At 41.8% G+C, this 20,419-nt stretch overlaps 1 protein-coding gene across 1 annotated transcript in view; it reads right to left on the bottom strand.

The window, feature by feature from the left end:
• LOC137433454 (uncharacterized) overlaps positions 1-20,419 on the bottom strand; it is a 500,692-nt gene that overhangs the window by 116,106 nt on the left and 364,167 nt on the right. Inside the window, exons 9-12 of the mRNA XM_078785196.1 lie at positions 17,895-18,027; positions 16,583-16,796; positions 5,716-5,881; positions 1,973-2,090 (exon numbers count right to left, since the gene is read on the bottom strand). Coding sequence (XP_078641322.1) covers positions 1,973-2,090; positions 5,716-5,881; positions 16,583-16,796; positions 17,895-18,027 — 631 coding nt within the window. The remainder of the gene's footprint in view (positions 1-1,972; positions 2,091-5,715; positions 5,882-16,582; positions 16,797-17,894; positions 18,028-20,419) is intronic.

Genomic DNA, 20,419 nt, shown 5'->3' with positions numbered 1-20,419 from the left:
GCTGCTCAGGGCTGCGCAACCCCGTGTATATCGTGAGGCCACGCCTCTCTCCCGGGCGTGGCCCACCCCCACTTGGTGTGCGGGGTGATGTCACCACGTCAGTGCTTTCGTGTCCGCCACAATAGCATAACCTATCGTAATTCGAAAGGTAACTTAAACTTCCAGGAAGTACATGAGTACACTACTTTTAACTGTATCATTTTTTAGCTCACCTGGACCTTAGTCCGGTGGCCGGTGGGCTTAAGCGTAGAGCATTGGCTGGAGGTAAGTCAGTGAGTGTGATGTTGCATCAGCGTATGAGTGAATATTGTTGTGATTGCGACACTGTGTGCGCGTGTGGCATAAACAGTTTGGGCAATGGCGGCGTTCGTGTCGTCCGTGTTTCTCCTTGCCTCGTAATGGCACCCGTCTAGGTTCGGGGAGAACTGAACATCTGGTGATGAGAATAAACTGTTTACCTGACTGATGGACATTTTCTCTCTTCCTGAAGTCATGGCCATGTTTTGTCACAGTTGGAGCGTTTAAAGCCAAAGAGGAAGACTGGTCGCTTTTTGTGGAGCGCTTGCAGCACTAATACACAGCTGATGACATTAGGAGTGTGGAGAAGCAACGGTCGATAGTGCTGAGTGTTTGTGAGGTGCCGACATACAACTTCATGTCAAGTTTGTTCGCACAGAGGAAACTGGTCCCGCTTTCTGAGCTGATTAACGTCATCGAACAACACCGGAAGTCGAGGCCGTCAGTGATTGCGCAGCGCTTCAAGCTAATCAACCGCAGTCACGAAGGGGGCGAGTCCATCTCAGATTATGTAGTAGCTTTACGAAAATTGGCTGTACGGTGTGAATATGGGAATAATCTCGAGGAAATGCTACTTGATCGGTTAGTCTGTAGAGTAATGAACGACCGCATTCAACGCACATTGCTGAGGGAAGCAGCGTTGGATTTCGACAAGGCCTTGCATATAGCTTCGTCAATGGAATGGGCGGAAAAAAACACAGACAGTGGGTCTTCTCCGTGAGCATTCCAGAGTAGGGCGGGAGGTAGCAGTAAACAAGATGGGGAGGGAGGGGTGGTGGCATGTTGTCATTGTCAAGTGCCTTTTTCTCAGGAGTGGCTTCCGTCTGGCCACTCTCCCATAAAGGCCTAGACTTGTAAAGTGCTGCAGAGACTGTTGTCCTTCCTGCAGGTTCTCCTATCTTAGCCAATAAACTCTGTAGACCTGTCAGAGTGGACATTGGGTTCTTGTTCACCTCCCTAACAAAGGTCCTTCTTGTCCGGTTGCTCAGTTTGGTCGGACGGCCAGCTCTAAGAAGAGTCTGGGTAGTTCCATATTCTTTCCATTTTTAAATGATGGAGCTCACTGTTCTCTTGGGAACTTTCAGCACTTAATAAATTGTTTTATTAGATCTATACCTATATTTATTAGAAATTGTTTTATACCCCAGATCTATACCACCTCAAATTTCTATCTCGGAGTTCTACAGACAGTTCCTTGGACTTCATGGTAGAGTTTCCGCTCTGACATGCATTGTCAACTGTGGGACCTCATATAGAAAGGTGTGCTTCTTTCTAAATCAATTGATTGGACATGATTTAGAAATCATGAATTGGCCACAGATGGACTCCAAGCAAGTTGCAGAGACATCTCAAGGATGGATGATCAAAGGAAATTGGATGCACATGAGCTCAATTTGTGGTGTCATAGCAAAGGGATTGAATACTCATTTACTCAAGACATTTCAGCTTTTCATTTTTATATTATTTTTGAAAAATTCTATAAAAAAATTCCACTTTGACATTATGGGGTATTATGTGTAGATTAGTGATTTTTTTTAAATCTCAATTTAATCCATTTTAAATTCAGGATGTAACACCACAAAATGTGAAAAAGTCAAGGGGTGTGAATACTTTCTGAAGGCACTGTATTCTTGGGCAATATATGGATATATCTACTACAACATGGCCAACTTGCCTTGCCATTTACATGTGCAGATCCAAGTGATGCTTGTACAAGGCCAAGAAGAGCTTCCACAAGTCCTTCACACTCACGGAGCCGACGCCTTGCTTCCTCTCCAGCAGAGCTCACATTCCTGAGTCCAAAAAGAGTGGGTTATGATGACAAAATACGTGATTGGAAGTCAGAAAAATAACACTGACAGATGACATAAACCAATGGACAGAAGACTTCAATGTCTTCCTAAATTTTGTTTATTTGGTTCACTCTGGTCTTGGCTTCTGAAAATGAATCATTCAGTACTTTTGTTTTGTATAGTTGGTCGAGGCTTGTATAAGAGATTAACATCCTGAAAAGAGATTACTTATACTGTACCGTATACAGTATATTCATAATATACTGTATACATACACACGTGCCTACCCCACACATATTTGTTCCTACCAATGCAAACCACAGAAACCATGAAGGTTCTACAATTGGGCCAAATGGATGAGATATATGGGGCGTGACAAGCACTCCTCCCGATCTCCATGCATGCGCAGACGATAGCGTCTGCGAGCTCAGACCGTAGCGTCACCTCCAGGAGCGCTCGTCACGGGAGGATCTGGAGGAGCGGTCGTCACGGGAGGATCTGGAGGAGCGGTCGTCACGCTCCATATATCTCATCCATTCAGCTAAATCACACGTACTTGTTGGGCAGGCACGTGTTTGTTTCTTGAGGGTTGTGTGGCGATTGCCGAGTGAAACATAATCCATGTGTGATGTTCTTCCTTGAGGTCAGGAAGTACAATTTCCATTTAACTGACGAAATGGAAGTCATTGGTTAGATTTTAGAATGGTGTTCTGTCCTGATGAGTGCAAATAAGCACGAAACCCAGATACGTAGGTGGCTCTGTTTTGTTGTTTAACCAATGACCACTATATGAATCTCCATATTATGGAGCGGCTGGGCTGAAGCCTCGCTGGAAGTGACGCTATTGTCTGCGCATGTGTGGAGATCAGAGGGAGTGCTGGTCACGCTCCATACATCTCAAATATATTGTTGCGGTGTTGAGTTTTGTACAATAAAGGTTAAATTTCCCCCTCATAGTTTAGTCACATTACAACATGTAGCCTCACGATAGTGCAGTTATCTCTTAGTATTTGTGAGCATAGTCCTTTTCCTGTGTTAGTTTTGCGTTGAGTAGAGTAATGAGAGTTAGGTCCTTTTCATGGTTTCATTGCCTTATGCCGCCTCAATTGCCTTACGCCTCCTTGTGCTGCCTTTGGCTTTTTGGCGCGAATTAACACGAGGTATGCCTGGCAAATCGAGCAGGGAGCGAATGAGGGCGGCAGAGAAGCTGACGGTAAGCGCAAGCCGCCAATCAGGGCTCAAAGGGAGTGGCTGTGGCAATGCGTCACAGGGCGTGGTTGGAACGTTCGAGAGGGCTCAGGGCGTGTCCATATAACCCGTTGCGCAAAGCCCCCACGAGCAGTTCGAGCAGTTTGGGGTAAGCAGTTGAGTTCGGGGAGAGGTGAGCTTGTGCATTGAGCTATTGGAGAGGCGCGTATTGATGAGAGTTACGAGTTCGGAGAAAAGACGCGCATGAACCAAGTGTAAGCGCTCGTATTAAAGTGGACGCTCGGTTGAGCTTGAGGCTGAGCCTCTATTGCATTGGGTTACGCGAGTGATAGTGCGCCGGTGACTCAACGCGCTGTGGAAAGCCGCCGAGAGACGCGTACATTCCCTCCCACCTTCCTGCCTCATCTGCCCCTTTGTTCGAGAGACGCGCTACGAGGATCCTTTCCACCACCTGCTTGCCATCTTCGCGGGACGTGCTGGGACCGTGGAGAGCACGCCGGGCCGCCGTTCCTGGACGACCAAGGCAGCGCGTGAACATCAGCCTGCCTGCATTTCCCCTTTGTGAGTGTGATCGGGCCCATGTCTGGGTTTAATATAAGACTGACTCAGTTCTGCTTTGTGTCTGCTTTCTACCGAATTGTACATATAAGTGTAAATAATAATTAAATCCTGTTATTCCTTTATTCGACCGTCTCGTGTTTTCCATCATTGACTAAGTGTGGTACGAATAGAACCGCTCTAATCGGGTTCCAAAACTAACGGTAACTGCATGGACCACGTGGTACGCAATTGGCTCGGTGTACCCAAATGACACGTGGCTCGTGCGAGGCTTGGTTCCCCGCTTCCGTGGCGGCGCAGGTATTTAGGTACGTGCGAGACTTGTCCCGAAACCCTACCTTGCGTTTGCTCGGAAGGGGCATTTCAAGTCGCAGTTACGCCGGCCCAGAAAGAACAAGGGGCTTAATCTCCCCATGGTAAGCGTTAAGCGGTAAGCTATTTATACACGTTACCAGGGCATTTGTTCAAGGAGGAAACACGGGAAGGGGGAGATCTTTTTGGTGTTAATATTGTTTTGTAATAACATTAATATTATGCTTTTGTTATAAGAAGCGGCCTTGGAAAAACGCCATGACAAAACTTTCTTAACACGGCTATAAACCTCAACACATATCCCCCATTGGCGGGGAAAACCCCATTGGTGGAGAAAACCCCCTTAGAGAGGGGGGGGGGGCGACAAATGAATTTGCTCCAACCTTCATTGTGTGACCCTGGTGTTGGCTTAGCGGTTCGGGTGCCGGCTTGGGATCCTAGGATCCTGGGTTTGAATCCCAGTCGATCGCTGAATTAACACCAGGGGAGTTGACTCAGCCTGTCATACTTCCGAGGTCGGCAAATTGAGTACCAGTTCACTGGTAATTCCCTGTGTGTCACAAGAGGCGACTATAACAGGGTTGGCGGCAGGAAGGGCATCCGGCCATAAAACATTGCTTCAAAAAGGGGACCATGGTGCCCGAAAAAGGCCAACCCCCACTCTGTGGGGGAAAATGGCCTCTAATGGTGGTTCTTCTTCATTGTGTGACCCTTAGTCCTCCTGTCAAGTTTGGTTGAGATTGGATAAGTAAAGACCGAATGTATCGCAGTCAAAAATCATCAGACAGACAGACAGTATGATTATAGTAAAAAAAAGATCGATGCTCACTGACAATAATCTCTGACCTGCTTGTATTACAACCTCATATATTTTCCTTGATAAACCAAATTAAAATGGAACATGTACCTTGTACTCAACTGAACACTTTCTGAAGAAGTTTTGCAGACATTACCTTGCTAAGAATCATAGGTACGAACTGAAAAAAATGAAACATCATGGAAAGTAGGCAAGAATATCAGAATTTGCAAAATTATAATGGTGAGCAATTTATAAGATTAAATAAATTCAAGTGAGGATACATTTAGAATATCAAAATGTAAAAGAAAAAGATCGATAGATCTCTTTGGAGTTATCACAAAAAACAAGTCTTAAAGAAGTATGCAAACTTGTATTTAAACATCAGCACTGATATTTGTTTCCAATGCCATTATGGTTGGCCTTATGGCTTTATCATCAAGAAAAGGTTAGCTTAAAACTCGAGCTTTATACCAGACCTGTGTAGTGCATGATTTTGAACAATATTAAGAGTACTTTGAGCAGATGTCTCATTTGCACAACTTAACATTCCATCAATACCATGAAAGTGTATTTATCAATCAATTGAAACATGAATCAGATAGGAAAATAGGCCTCCAATAAATTGAATTGACCAAACCTTAGATATTCTTCCTCTACTTTACCAAAGCCAACAAATTATGAGAGAGTCACAACACTATTACAATAGTTTAACAGCAGTGCGAAGGGTAAAATAATACTCGTTTAGACCTCAGGCAGCCCGTGGTGTTGGTAAGGATGCTGTTGTCTTTGCTGCCGGGTGTTGCGAGCACATTGAGGTTTGATGGCGAGACCAAGGAGTGGGAAAGAACAGGCAGGGCCGACTGCAGAATTGGAACTTTCAACGCCTCGCAGGATGATATATTCCAAAGTACACCTGTTATACACAACAACAAAAGAAGCAAATGCCTTTTGTGCCAAAGAATAGACATAATTATTGTGTGCCATTAACAACGGCAAAAGGTTCCACCAGGACACCTGTGACCCTAAGTTTGAGTTAATTGTTTTTCTCTTTTGACCCCTGTGACCTTATGTCCCCTCCCCTTGTGGCATGAACCGGGGGTCAAATCCCCCCCAAAAATTACATCTTGCATATGTCCCCCAATAATGATTGCATATACAAAGTTAAATTTTAAAATGTTTATAAATGTGCCCTTAATTGCAATTTTTTCTTTTTGACCTTGTGACCCTGCCACAGTGGGCATGAACAAAAATAATACTGCTTTTGCACCTTCGTACCATGGGGTGATCATAACTACCAAGTTTGGTGAATGCCTGCACAGCCCTTTAGGAGGACGTAGCATGACGGATGGATAGACGGACAGACGGACAACAGACAGTTAGAGCCGATTAGGATATCCCATTTTTTTCAAAAGGCATGGGGATAATTACTGTTCAAAGTATTCTCAAGTTTTTGGGTATACACACTTTTGTCATTGGAGCGGAAATTTTTCATATGCCTAAAGTATAAAATTATTCAGTTAAATTGGTATAATTTAAAATTTTATTGTACTAAATAAAGTAATTATTTTAATTACTTAGTATAATTGCCACTTGTAATTGCCACTTATTAATTATTATTTAGTATAAAAATAATTACTGTATTTAGTATAATTTATAATTATTTATTCATCAACAAACCTCTTGCTCCACTTCCTCAGGGGAGGCAGGTATTGATGTTTTATGTTGGGGCAGCCCACCCAACAATGACCAAACAAGAAATATGTCGTGCATAGTACGATACTTGCGAAATCCATAAAATAAGTTGTTGGGCTATGATGACCTCAAAAATAATTGGTGGTTGAATTCAGTGACCTGGTGTGCAAATCCTCTTAAACTTTCAAGACAATCAGATGAAAATTGAAGATTTTAGAATTTTTTTCCTATGTTGTTCACCTTTTGACCTATGTTGACCTTTTGGCCTTTGTTGACCTCAAAAATACTTAGTGGTTGAATTTAGTGACCAGATATTCAAATCATCTTCAAATTTCAAGTTAATTGGATGAAAATTGAGGATTTCAGAAATTTGGACTATGTTGACCTTTTGGCCTATGTTGACCTCAAAACTAGTTGGGGGTTGAATTCAGTGACCATTGATGCAAATCCTCTTAAAATTTCAAGTCAATCTGATTTAAATTGAGGATTTTAGAAATTTGACAAAGCTGGTGAGCTTTGGCCTATGTTGACCTCTTGACATTTTGACCCCACAAACAATAGGCTTCTTGCATATGACCAACTCTACCATTTGGTGAAGTTTTGTGAGGATCAGTTGAAAATTCTGACCTGTAGGCGACTGGCATACAGACAGACAGACAGACAGACAGACAACCAGACAGACAGACAACCAGACAGAATAATGCACAAGACCAACCAATATACTTTTAAAATCTTTGATTTTCGCAAGTAATAAATAGATTAAATAATGTTGTTTTTTTTCCTTACATGGCCAGGTATACATAAAGAATACCCTACTACAGCAGTTATCAATACATTTCAGTCCGACCCATATTACATCCTACCTACTGTCGATACATAGTGTGTGTGTGTGTGTGTGTGTGTGTGTGTGTGTGTGTGTGTGTGTGTGTGTGTGTGTGTGTGTGTGTGTGTGTGTGTGTGTGTGTGTGTGTGTGTGTGTGTGTCTTCTCCATAACTCCAAAACTATGAAACCTAGCGGCCCAAAACTTTACGTGCACAGTGCATACTAAGGCAACTCCAAGGGAGTTCATAAATTAAAACTGGGTATTTGGCTAAAGTTAAACACCCCTTTGAAAGATAATTAATGGGCTAATTAAATTAACACCGAAAATAGGCTTACCCTTGGCCAGCCCACTTTTACTTCGTCGTAATGGTCTTAATCTGCCATTTTGTTTCAACCTAATCAAAGTCGCACAGGCGGTCTACATTACAAAACTGAACAACGCATATTCTATCATTAAATGAAGGTACCGTTTTGAGGAAACAAAGGTACATTTTAATTACAACTCATGCAGAGGAAAGGAGGTAATGCATGTTTTGTCCGCAGCGATCGTGGCAGCGGTCTAACATACACCACACAATGAAGGTATGTTCCTTATAATGAATAGGAAATAAAATAGGTAAGTCTTTAATAATAATTAAAAAACTTATGGTTTTCGCCCAACTTTTCAAGGTTTATAAACAACCTGATTGACATGTAATTCACATATTACATGAAGTAAATAAGCATTAGAGGCGACAAAAGTTGGCTTGGTCGTGAAATGTCTGTGTACATAATGAATTAGTTGCGAGACCGGGGAGACTCCTGAGAGATTTTAAAAAACATATTTTAGAAGTTATTGTCACGCGATTCCCTTCGGTTAATACCAGGGCTCGCGGATGACCGAACAGCTTTAATGGAGGCGACGACCAAACACGGATTCGACTACCAGCACGGGAGGAAGAATGAAGGGGAGAAGCGGCAGCGCGTACCTGTAATCCGACGGCAGCTCTCGATCCTGCAGGGAATTAATGAACTCGAACAAACACAAGATTTAATCTACAAAAATAGAGATTTATTACGGGACCCGATACAATGGACATGACGGAAGAAACGAAACCCTACGTTGGGATGACACCACACCAGACTTAACAACAGGACACAGGAATGAATGAAAGGAAAATAAAGCGATATGGCGTGTATTTGTGAAATGTGGTGCGTCTTAACTGTCTGTAGTCCTGTCCACCGTCCAAGGCGGCTCCGAGCTCCGGCACGAAGAAACCCTCTGTCCGCTTCGCCCACGCTCTGGTAGGCCCCAGGCCAACCCGCTCGTCCCAGCCTCGTCTGCTCCATGGCACGCCTCGCTCCAAACTCCTCGTCGGTCGCACACAAGGTCCATTCGCTCACAGCACCAAAAGCACCGATCACCGAAAGCACCGAGCACCGCTCCAAGCACCACGAAGATCACGAACCAATGACCACCAGTCAAGAAAGTACGGAGGAGCGTAAATAAAATCCAGGCAGAAAGAGAGCGAAGCACGACGGGCGATCTCCAACACGAAGGGGTCCAGCGCGAAGAGAAGAGCTAAGAGAGAGAATGCCCATGAACGAGGCGTTTTGCCACTTGCCCTGTGACGTCAGTCCTGGCGCGTTACCAATCAGAGCCTCGATTCTTTGTGATCTCTCGAACCTTCTGCCGCCACCGGCCCTTCTCCCTCCAATGAACAACCTCCTTCTCAGGACCGGATTGGTGCCCTCCACGCTGATTGGCTGAAGGTTCGTGCCTTCCTCGCCAACCAATCACACGTTCCCTGGGCATGGTTATTGCTTGCTACGATGCTTGTCACCCATGGTGGCATTGTACGCGGCTGCTGCCTGCTTGTCTTTCCGGTCAGTCATTGTAAGGGGAGGGAATTATTCAATGTGTGCACTAAGGACCTATCTAAGTGTTTAAATGAGTGCATTGCCATAAGGGACACAGGTTTGGCGACAGGGGGAACGACAAACAAAGGAATATTACCCATAATCCCTGTACTAATTAGCATGCCCCGCCCTCCTCGCGGCGGGGACGCCAATACAGCTTATACCGACAAACCGGCTAAACATAGAACTTATTACATGTAGATTCCCTATCACGACAGTCGAATACCTTCCTATACAGATCTACCTGGCTCTAGATATTCCTTTACCCCCCACGACATAACATTATTATGTACATGCACACTTTAAATAAGTTATGTACACCGACAATTTGAAATGTACAGGTAAACTTTAAAGTTATTCCCTTACAACATGTCCATCTCCCATCTTAATATAATTCACCAAATGTCTGTCCGTCTGTCTGTCCGTCCGTCTGTTCCCAGGTACAGCAAAAACGGCTGAACTGATCGCAACGAAATTTTGGGTGGGTAATCCTGGGACCCTCTGGAGTAAAATAGGCTACATTGCTTTTCCAATTTTTCCCCAATTTTCCAATTTTTCCAATTTTTCAATTTTTCCAATTTTCCAGTTTTTCCAAACACAATGGAATAATATTTACCGATATGAACAGTGATGTGGCTTTTATTGAAATTCTACAAATACTGTTTAGATTTTGATGATTTGCGTGTGATATAATTTAACGGATGTTTATATGAATCATTTAAAATTTAAAAAAGCCTTCAAGTTCTGATATTTTGCCTTTTCATTTGGGCCTCCCAATTGAAGCCCCGCCCATAGGGCGGGTACCGTTGCTAGTAGAACTAATATTGATTATTGGGAATGCTTTCACAAATGCTTGGTGTCTGTCTCTTTCTATGTCTGTCAGTCTGTGTCTCTCTCTCTCTCTCTCTCTCTCTCTCTCTCTCTGATGCACAGGTTAGTTCCCTCCTTCCTGCAGCCATTATGCCCATCTTTTATTGGCCTTGGTACATGGAGACTTGTGTCAAGGCTGTTGTTTACAAGTAGCTCACTTTCTCGACTCGGAGTGAAAACTCGCCTGAGGGAAACCTTAGGTCACTCCACACAGACGACACCATCAGTATCTCTGTCCTCAGGTAAGTCAGAATACAATACCAAGCTCATCTGAAGGTTGAGCTCTCTGACCTGTCTCTCTCTGGCTGGTGAAATCATCGTCTAGACTTTTTTCTCCTTGGCTGGTGAAAACTGATAGCTCCATAACTTCAAAGGGGACTTTGCACATGACAAGGCAGAATGTTTGAATTCGGTATTTTCTTACAAAGCAAGAAGATGTAGATGCCAAGGCTCTGAAAGTCATCATCATGACCCATCAAGAGGGCTCATCTTGCTTTCTCAGTTGGTGTTGTGATTTTCTACCATCTCTCAATCATTTTTGCTCCCCCTGCCCTTTCAGTCATCACCCCCTCAGCTCAATCCAGGTGAATGCAATCATCCAGCAACACCTTTCTTAGCAACCTTTTAAAGTATAGGCTTCGTCAACACCTGTACATTCCTTTGTCCTTTCTTTTCCTGCCTGTGGAATTGCCTCCCTGTATCTGTCCAATCGTGTTCGTCCCTCCATTACCTCAAATAAGTTAGATTTAGACTTCTTTTGTATAACTTCTAAAAACACAAAATTCAATTTCCCTGTCGGTTTACATAAATGACTTGTACAAGCATTCATCAATGTTACATTAACATCAAAACACAAAAACACAAGAAACAACTGATATGGTAATAACAATTCACGATCGCATAATGACATTTAAATTATTAATATAATTCAAAATACAACGCCAATTTAAAACTTTCCACAAAGGTTTATGACAGCATCCAGTGAATTCACAACCTGTGACAGTTGAATACGTAAGATTATTGCAATCACTAGCACTTCCATGAACAATATGAGTTTTGCATAAAAAATATATTTTTTATAAAAATAAAAATATATTAATTTTTGCATAAAAAATAACGATCACATAAAAAGGATAAAAACTTTAACACAAAAACATGTCAGCAACTAAAACTACAAATAAAACCCGAAATATACACAGAAAATAAAATGACAGTGGTTGCCACAGTGCAGCACCCTAACATTCCTGGATGGAGTCCCCGCTCCGGCTTGCCAGCTGGCCAGACAAATCCCCAATCTTGATCCATCGATCCCACTGATGTCCGTGGCTGGCACTTCCAAAAACCTGAACTGTCACCTTGGCCCTTGGGATCGTTTCGTTGGCCAACAGCAGCAGGGCTCTTCTCTCAGGTTTAGCAAACAAGCTACATGGAGTCACAGCTCAACCACCACAATCTCTCTCGTCACCGGGATAAACTGTAGTAGGGCAACATGGAAATGCAGGATGAACAGCTGGAGCAGACACACTCATGAGTAAGGTCTTCTAGTGGAAGTGACATCGAGAAACGAAGAGGTTCATCGTTATCCCTCGTGCCTCCCATTTCCATCATGATTTTGTTTTCAACTCCTGCTAATCTCCTGCCACACACTTGGTTATTCCTTCAGGAATACTTGAAGGAATCAATACTTGGTTCAATACTTCAGGAATACTTGAATCATACTTGGTTATTCCTGGTTATTCCTTCAGGTCACATCTATCGATTGGCCTCTTCTTTCCTTCTGCTGTAGTACGTTGATCGAACTCCCACGCCCCCCCCCCCCCTCCCCTTTCCTCCTCTGTTCATATTGCACGAGCCTGATCAACTTTGTTTTAAAAAGGATATTTCCAAAGCATTGATAGACTTCAATTAGATTAAAATTGCATCTACTGGAATTGGTAACATGATTGGGTTCTTTTGATTTCCAAACCGACATAATTAAAAAAGAAGTGTTTTTAAGCTTTGTAAATTTCCTTTCAGAGTGAATGAGGTGAGCATTGTTTGTAAATTATTTAACATCTTCCGACGAGTGCTTTCAATGTTTCTCGGTGCAATGCCTGGGAAAACATTTGCCTTCTCGACTATATCCTGGACATCAAGGAATACTGTGATATATTTTTGCAATTCCTAGTTCTAATTTTTGACTCTACGCCTGATTTTCCCATGTTTTGTATCATTATGCCTCCACCCCCAAAGGTGGCCGGAGGCATTATGTTTTCGGGTTGTCCGTCCGTCCATCCGTCCGTACGGGCTAAACCTCGTTTTTCTCAACAACCACATGTCCGATTGAGACGAAAGTGAAAAAGTGAGAAAGTTCAGGGTAGGAGTGACACCCATGCAGAATGTTTTTATGATAATTGTGACGTCATAGGTTACGTGGTTGGTATAGCAGCCATCTTGGATCAAACACAAATAATTAAAAATTATTTCTCGCAACTGCTGAATGGAAAAATTTGAAACTTGGCACATTATCAAGTACTCCCAATGGGGAACAAAAGCATGATAATGATGACATCATAGGTGAAGTGGTATAGCAGCCAAAAATGTTTTAATCGAATTCCTTATTCCAAAAATCTGAAATTGCATGCACATGACCTATGATGTTTTGTATTGAAATAATAAATTTATGACATCATAGGTCACATGGTTTGGCATCCATATTGGATTAAAGGAAAATAAATATTAAATAATTATATCTCTGAAACCGCTTACCCTTTCGATGCTAAATTTTACAAATATCATCTAACACCATTGTTGCATATAGTTTGAAAATTATGACATCATAGGTCATGTGGTTTGGCAGCTATCTTGGATAGAAAAACGAACCTTATCCGATCAACATGAAACTTCACAAACGTGATCCCCTACCCATACATATGCTGAGTGTACATTTTTAACGTCATATGTCATGTGGTATGGCAGCCATATTAGCTTGAAGCCGATATTTTTAAAAATCCCTTCTCTGAAACTGCTTCACCGATTGATGTGAAACCTGTCATGGCTGGTGAAAATGTGATACTTGAAAACAGCTGAAGGGATTTAAATCAAACTTTTTCATTTTTAGGACAGTGAACAAGGGCATCTACCAGTTGTGGGACTATGCAGAGGCATATTAGCAACACAGTCCCATTGCTCTAGTTTTTATCACATTTTTATTTGACATGTTTTGTTTCTTTTCATATTCGTATTCCCCCACATCGGATCAGGGGCGGATCCAGGGGGGGTGCAGGGGGTGCGCACCCCCCCTTCGATCCAGGATGAGGGTGCAGGCGGTGCGAATCTGCTGAACTGTTGGACCAGGGAAGAACACAAGGAACTGCAGAAACTTCCAAGAACGCACGAAATGCCGTTTCTGACGATCAATTTTTTAAAATTCCCTGGGGGAGGACCCCCAGACCCCGCCTTTGTTCCACCCCCCCCACCCCCAGCGCTATAGTTTCATGCACCCCTCCCCCCAATCTTGAAATTCCTGGATCTGCACCTGCGGATGACTAGTAATGAAATGAGATGAGATGAGATGCATCATGCTTTTTACAGGTGCTGCCAAAGCAATTTATTGGCATGGGTTCTGCTGGTTGCGGGCGGTTTGCCGTTGCCTTCCCAGCTCTCAGGGCAGGAATCAGGGCCCATGGATGAGTACTACTTTGTAAAAAAAATTTATTGGATTCTCTCGTTTTTAAGGCCTAAAGTATTATCACGGCGTTTTATATAATTCTGCCAATACCACTTGGACTTCAGATAAATGATACATTGTTTCTGGCTTCGATATCACAGCATCATGACTAGGGTGGAAGTTTCTCAGTGATATTTTTCTCATCAAAAGCTGTTTAAATTTGAATAATTTGTTCATTATTTGAGCTTAATCCTGAGATAAAATGCCATTCTAGTGCAGCACTAATAGAATGTGTTGTCTCACAGAAGTTACCATCTTTCAAATGAGACGTTAAGCTCACTGGAATGCGTGCATTCACTTGGGGTTTGCAAAGATCATATATTGTAAAGTATTATTATTTACCATGCCTCCAGTGGTACAGATAAGAGATGACAGAAATCATGATGTACTGCTTTAGTCTAGGTATTTTCATCAATTTTCAAGGGTTTCAGTGGGAATTCCACATAAAGCTAATGGCAAATTTCATTAAATTTCTATTAATGGCAAACAACTTTCATTAAATTAATGGTTTGGTTAATCACAAGTGCATTTATTGTGGAATGACCAAATAAATCCAAAATACATTTCTTAATCACACCAACACCATAGAATTATACAAGCTGTATTAAATAATTTGTTAATAAATTAATGTGAAAAAGATCAATCTTATTGGCTACCCCTGCAGAAAAATACCAAGTTCAGTACCACACCGAACCCTGTTCCAAAATCAAAGTTAAATAGTATTAAAACAAGGCGGTGATACTCTTGGCCCCTCGCCTTTTGTGTGGTATGAGACATAGATCTGGTTAATATGAAAGCTAAATCTTTAATAATGGTTTTTAAAGTATCATGTCTACAAGCCAAGTTACTGAGATGGTTACCATGGCAACAAAATCAAGCCAATCACAGCCGTGATCTAATCAGGTTGTGATAATGTCATGAGAAATAGATATCTGCAATATTAAAATTGAATGTTCAACGGTTTTTGAAATATCGCATACACAAAAATTACATTGACGGAGATCATCTTATTATCTCCAGTGTCCAACCTTGTAATAAGAGGGGTGGGGGACAAAAAGTTACGGGTTTATTATCATTTACACAATGTGCACTATATTGAGGATGATAAAAAACATAAAAAAAGTTTATGTAATTTCTATATAAATGGAAACGTGTAATTCTCACTTGTCCTGTTGGCATGGAATTGAACAGGACATGGCGGCTGGTAACTACCGTGTATCTCATTAGCATTTGCAACAAAGCTGTGAAGAACATCAGAGAAGATGCAAAATTGCTCAAATTATTCACCATATTTCAGGTGGCCGATAACAATCTGTAGCTGTGGATTGGGTATATGATAGTCTTGGGAACAGTTCTTGACGTGTTGAATTAATACATGAAACGCTTTGAGGCGGATCATCAAACTGTTCAGGTTTCTCTTGGAAAATAATTAAAAACATATTTATATAGAATCTCAGATTATTTTTTTTTAAGTGACAAAGTTATTTTAAAGGATAGGGACTTTAACTAGCTCCGGCCGATGGGAGTAGTAAAATTGTTACTTTTTCCACAAATTTTTAGTTTATCATCGAGGTATGAGCGTCTTCTTTTGAGCATTTGATTAGCACCGAAGGTGGATGCTGTTATGTCTTCACCGCTGTTTGACTGTCCATCTGTCTGTCTGTGAGCAGGATATCTCAAAAAGTTGTGTACGGTTTCGGATGACATTTGGTGGATAGGTTGGGTGTCTGACAAATTGATTCGATTCCAGAGAAAATCCGGATCCGAATCGGAGAATTAAAAAAAACAATTAAGTGAATCTTCATCATTAAGAGATAGGGGCCAAAATGATTTATTGCATCATATTTCAAAAAATTGTGGATGAGTTATGACAAAACTAGGTGGATGAGATGGCTAAGTAACAACAACAAGCCAATTAGATTATGGTTCAGGTCCAGATCCAGATCCAGCCAATCATTGGGATAAAAAATGTAAACTGTTCAGCCTGGCGGAAGTACTGTATGTGCTCTACTGAATGCCGTTCTAGTTATCTATGTTTATCTAATGCTGGATTCCATAATTTCCTATGAGGTTCTCATCAATTCTAAATAGATCTTTATCTTTTTCTGATTTTCACTGCTATAAAACAATACACGCACCCCTATTTTTATCAAGCATAACTGAATAAAACAATTAATAACATGACAGCATCCAAAGGGAGATGGAATATGCATTGGCAAAGTTTAATGATGGATATTTGGCATCATATACAAACAATAAATTAGACTGAAGGTCGAATGGGTGATTGTGGAGAAAATTGTGTTCCTTCTTACTTTTCAGATTCAAAGGTTGTGAGCACCTTGGTCATATCCTGTGTTGAAATATGTGTGCTCTACTGAGTGCCGTTCTACGGGTAGTTTTAAAGGTTTTTTTTACAGAGTCTAAAGTCAAAATATTAATAACAGATGTATCAATCCACATGCATGAAATGAAGACTTACACTATTATCAAATGGTTAAAACAAGCAGATTTACAGGCAAGGGAAATTGAAAATAATTGGAAGAAAATTATAATGGGAAAATGGTGGTATCGGGCTATAAAAAAAAAGTTGAGGTTATAGAAAATAATGGTAAAAGGCAAACCAGTGGCAAGCTCCCGGCTCTCGAGGTCACTGGCGGTACGGAGAAGGCGAGCAAGACCTGGTACGCCTCCGCAAGACTGCAGCGCCAGTTTGTTGGCATCGTTGACTTTGCCATAGACAAGGTTTCGAAGTGCACCACAGGCTCCACGCCGCACCTCACCTGATCCATGGTCAAGCAGATTCACCAGCAGAGAAATACCACCTAGTTTCCTCACCTATAAAAAAAAGAGAAAATTATAGACTGCAAAGGTGTTGCACAAGTTATAAAAATAACACATCACATGAAACATGTGATTGATTCACCAGTTCATATAGATACTATAGTATACAGGTAATGGACAAAAATATGGAAACACTTGGGAAAATGAGGGACACCAAGCAATGACTTCCACACAGGTGTGGCCCATGTGTTGTTTAAGCAAGTTCCCAGCATGCTTAGGGTCCTGTATAAAAATGCTGCACAGTTTTGGTTACCTATAATTATGGCTAACATGGCTGCAAGAGGAGACCCCACCTCCTCCACAGAGCATGTGTGGTCACCCAATGGTTTGATGAGCATGACACTGATGTCATCCATATGTCATGGCCTTCTCAGTCACCAGATCTGAACGCAATCAAACCCAATCAGACAACGTTTTCCACCTCCATCAAACAGGTGTGAGTTGATCAACTTTCTCATGGAAGAATGGTGCCCTCCTGCAGAATTCCAGATGCTGGTGGACTCTATGCCACGGCGCATGCAGGCCGTACTGGACGCAGGTGGTGGCCAACGCTCTATTAAGTGACTTTACATTGGTGTTTCCATTTTGTTGTCCACTACCTGTGCAAGCATGGAAACGCCCATAAAACAATGATGATGATGATGACTACCTGTATGAATGTACGTACAATATATATATTTATTTATATATATATATACATTGCTGGGAGTGTGGGCACGATGGAGATGACGACTCGCCAATATTCCTGAAGGGAGCGGATGTTTCTAGTGATTCAAATTATTAATTTAAAGGCACACAAGTTCTGCTGCACAAATAAAAAATGTAATCGGAACAACAATCTTCAAACCACCCTTAAAGTGATAATCTCATTGCATGTAATAAGATAACAATAATTAATAATAATAATACAGTAAACAGTAATAATAAGGATAATTACACATTTTTTTCAAATACCTCCACAAATTTGAAGGCAAGGCCAAAACCCACAAAATGGTGGAAGTTTGGCACAAATAAAAATATTATTTTGCTTTTCTCGTGCAGAAATTTTGTCTACATCATACAAAACCTTATATGGTTCACAAACGAACGTGCCTCTGTCTTCACAGCATCATCTCCATAACAAATGTGCTGCAGGTAGGCCGCAGCATTGGCTTGGACAGCCTGTAGTTCATGCTGCAGCATGGAGACCACCTCAGGAAGCTCAGGATCCCGCCACGCAGCATCCCTGTCACACACATCTTGCAATGGTTCCCAGCCATCTTCCCCGACTCAAGACATCCTCAAAACAGCAGCACATGATGTGCACCATGCATTTATTGAAACATAAAATATCTCCAGAAAGTTTGCCTTTTCCCTAATATGCAGTTAGTTGAGCTCCAAGTCAAACTTTGTGAATAATGTCGCCACTCAAGCCATTAATCATGGTCATGGAATACTAGTGGGTGGGGAATGGCGATGTGGAAGAAGGATGAAGAGTTTGGTACAACAAGGGTTAGAATCCACAAACAATATAACTTTGATCAAATTGAATTATCATTGGTGTGAATTTTAAAATGTGCACAGAAAATAAATAACCAATTACCTCCAGTTAACCAATAGTAAGAGAAAATGAGGTGAAAATTGATGGTTGAAAATGGAGGGCAAGTTATTACATATGGTGTACAGGTAGAGGTGGCAGGTAGAATTCCACCATATTATCTAAAGGTGCATGCTCTTTGTACTTAACATTGATTTTCGGAATAATGAAGAAAAACTTAAATTTCTTCTGTTGTCTTTCTCTTCTTCGCAATTCCTGTCGTTATTTTTAATAGACTGCGAAATTGAGGCTCTCAGCATAGCAGATGTGTCAGAGGATGAGAGGTCAACTCACAAACACCGGAGAAGAAAGCAGGTATATAAGGGGAATCTAAACACACCCATATTTATTAGTAAACACTTTTGCATAAATTATATAAAAAGTACACGAGTTTGTACCATTGGTATAAAGAGTTTTGCATCTCTGGGATCTTGCATTGTTGAAAATTGTAATTTCTGAAGCTCAGTTGAGGCCATGAGTATACTTAACTAAAAGTTGCTAAACTGCAATGTGCTATTTATAAGTCCCAACATTAATCAAAACTTTTTATTTTATAGCCACAACAATAACATAGGTACATATTAATTGATGAGGAGATATCTAGAGATGAAGAGATAGAATCTAGAGATATCTAGAAGATAATCTGGAGATTGACTTGACCAACTGCCACCAAGATATATGGATGTTGCGAGACTTGTTAATTGAGACCTCAGGTCTGATGTTGATCTCTCAAATGTCTGAAAACAGAAACACAATGGCTGCAAGCTTTACGGAGAGTCTTCTGGTTTTCATCTGTGGTGTTGGCTTCCTGGAGGAAAGGGCAAGCCAATTTCTGACCGTTGCTTGAATGCATGAACCAATGCACCAGGGATTGAATATTGGGCAGGAGAGCTGGAATCGTGAAGGTATCAACTGATGAGAGAGAGAGAGAGAGAGAGAGAGAGAGAGAGAGAGAGAGAGAGAAGAGAGAGAAGAGAGAGGAGAGAGAGGAGAGAGAGGAGAGAGAGGAGAGAGAGGAGAGAGAGAGGAGAGAGAGGAGAGAGAGGAGAGAGGGGAGAGAGAGGAGAGAGAGGAGAGAGAGAGAGAGGAGAGAGAGGAGAGAGAGGAGAGAGAGAAGAGAGAGGAGAGAGAGGAGAGAGAGGAGAGAGAGAGAGAGAGAAGTTTATTGAGAAAAGAGTTCCAGGCATTGTTTATATCCAGTGATTATAGGATGGTGACGACAGTCAGACGAGCGATGGTGGACTCCAGGTTCGACTCATCTATCCAATTAAAGTTCCAGTCACTGTGATGTCTTTGTGCTTCCCTGGAGACAACCATTGAGGTTGACAAGAGGAGACATCTCAAGACATAGAAATTGACACTTTCAAGAGTACTTGATGTAAAGAACTAAAAAAAAGCTGAAAAATAGCAGGAAATGTTGGAGGGAATCTTTAACATGGTCAAGTAAAGCAGAGAGTGGGAACCACCTTTGGAGGCCATTTTTTCCCCGCAGAGCAGGGGTTGGCCTTTTTCGGGCACCGTGTTCCCCTTTTTGAAGCAATGTTTTATGGCCGGATGCCCTTCCTGCCACCAACCCTGTGAGTCGCCTCTTGCGACACACGGAGAATCACCAGTGAGCCGGTACTCGATTTGCCGACCTCAGAAGGATGACAGGCGGAGTCAACCCCTCTGGCGTTAATTCAGCGATCGACCGGGATTCGAACCCAAGAAAAACCGCTAAGCCAACACCAGGCTTAAAGCAGAGAATGGGGAACTTGAGAAAATAATTTGAGATGAATTGAATATCCAACAGATTGGGTAAGGTTTGAAGTATAGATCACTAAAAAGGCCTTAGTTGTAATACCATGGACCATAGTGTGAGGGACTGACACCATGCCAACTGGAATGATGGAATTGAAGTCGCTGCGGATTAGGAAGATATAAAGCCGAGTCAGTTAATGTAGGCCGATGACTTAGCATTGAATACTGAAAGTGAAAAAGCAGCAAAATTAAAAAAAGTGCAAAAAAGAAGAAAGGTTTATGCATCAACATTAATAACAAG

Source organism: Myxine glutinosa, chromosome 10 (assembly GCF_964187855.1).
Source record: "Myxine glutinosa chromosome 10, kmMyxGlut1.1, whole genome shotgun sequence".
NCBI lineage: Eukaryota > Metazoa > Chordata > Myxini > Myxiniformes > Myxinidae > Myxine > Myxine glutinosa.
This window is presented reverse-complemented; position numbering and strand designations above follow the sequence as displayed.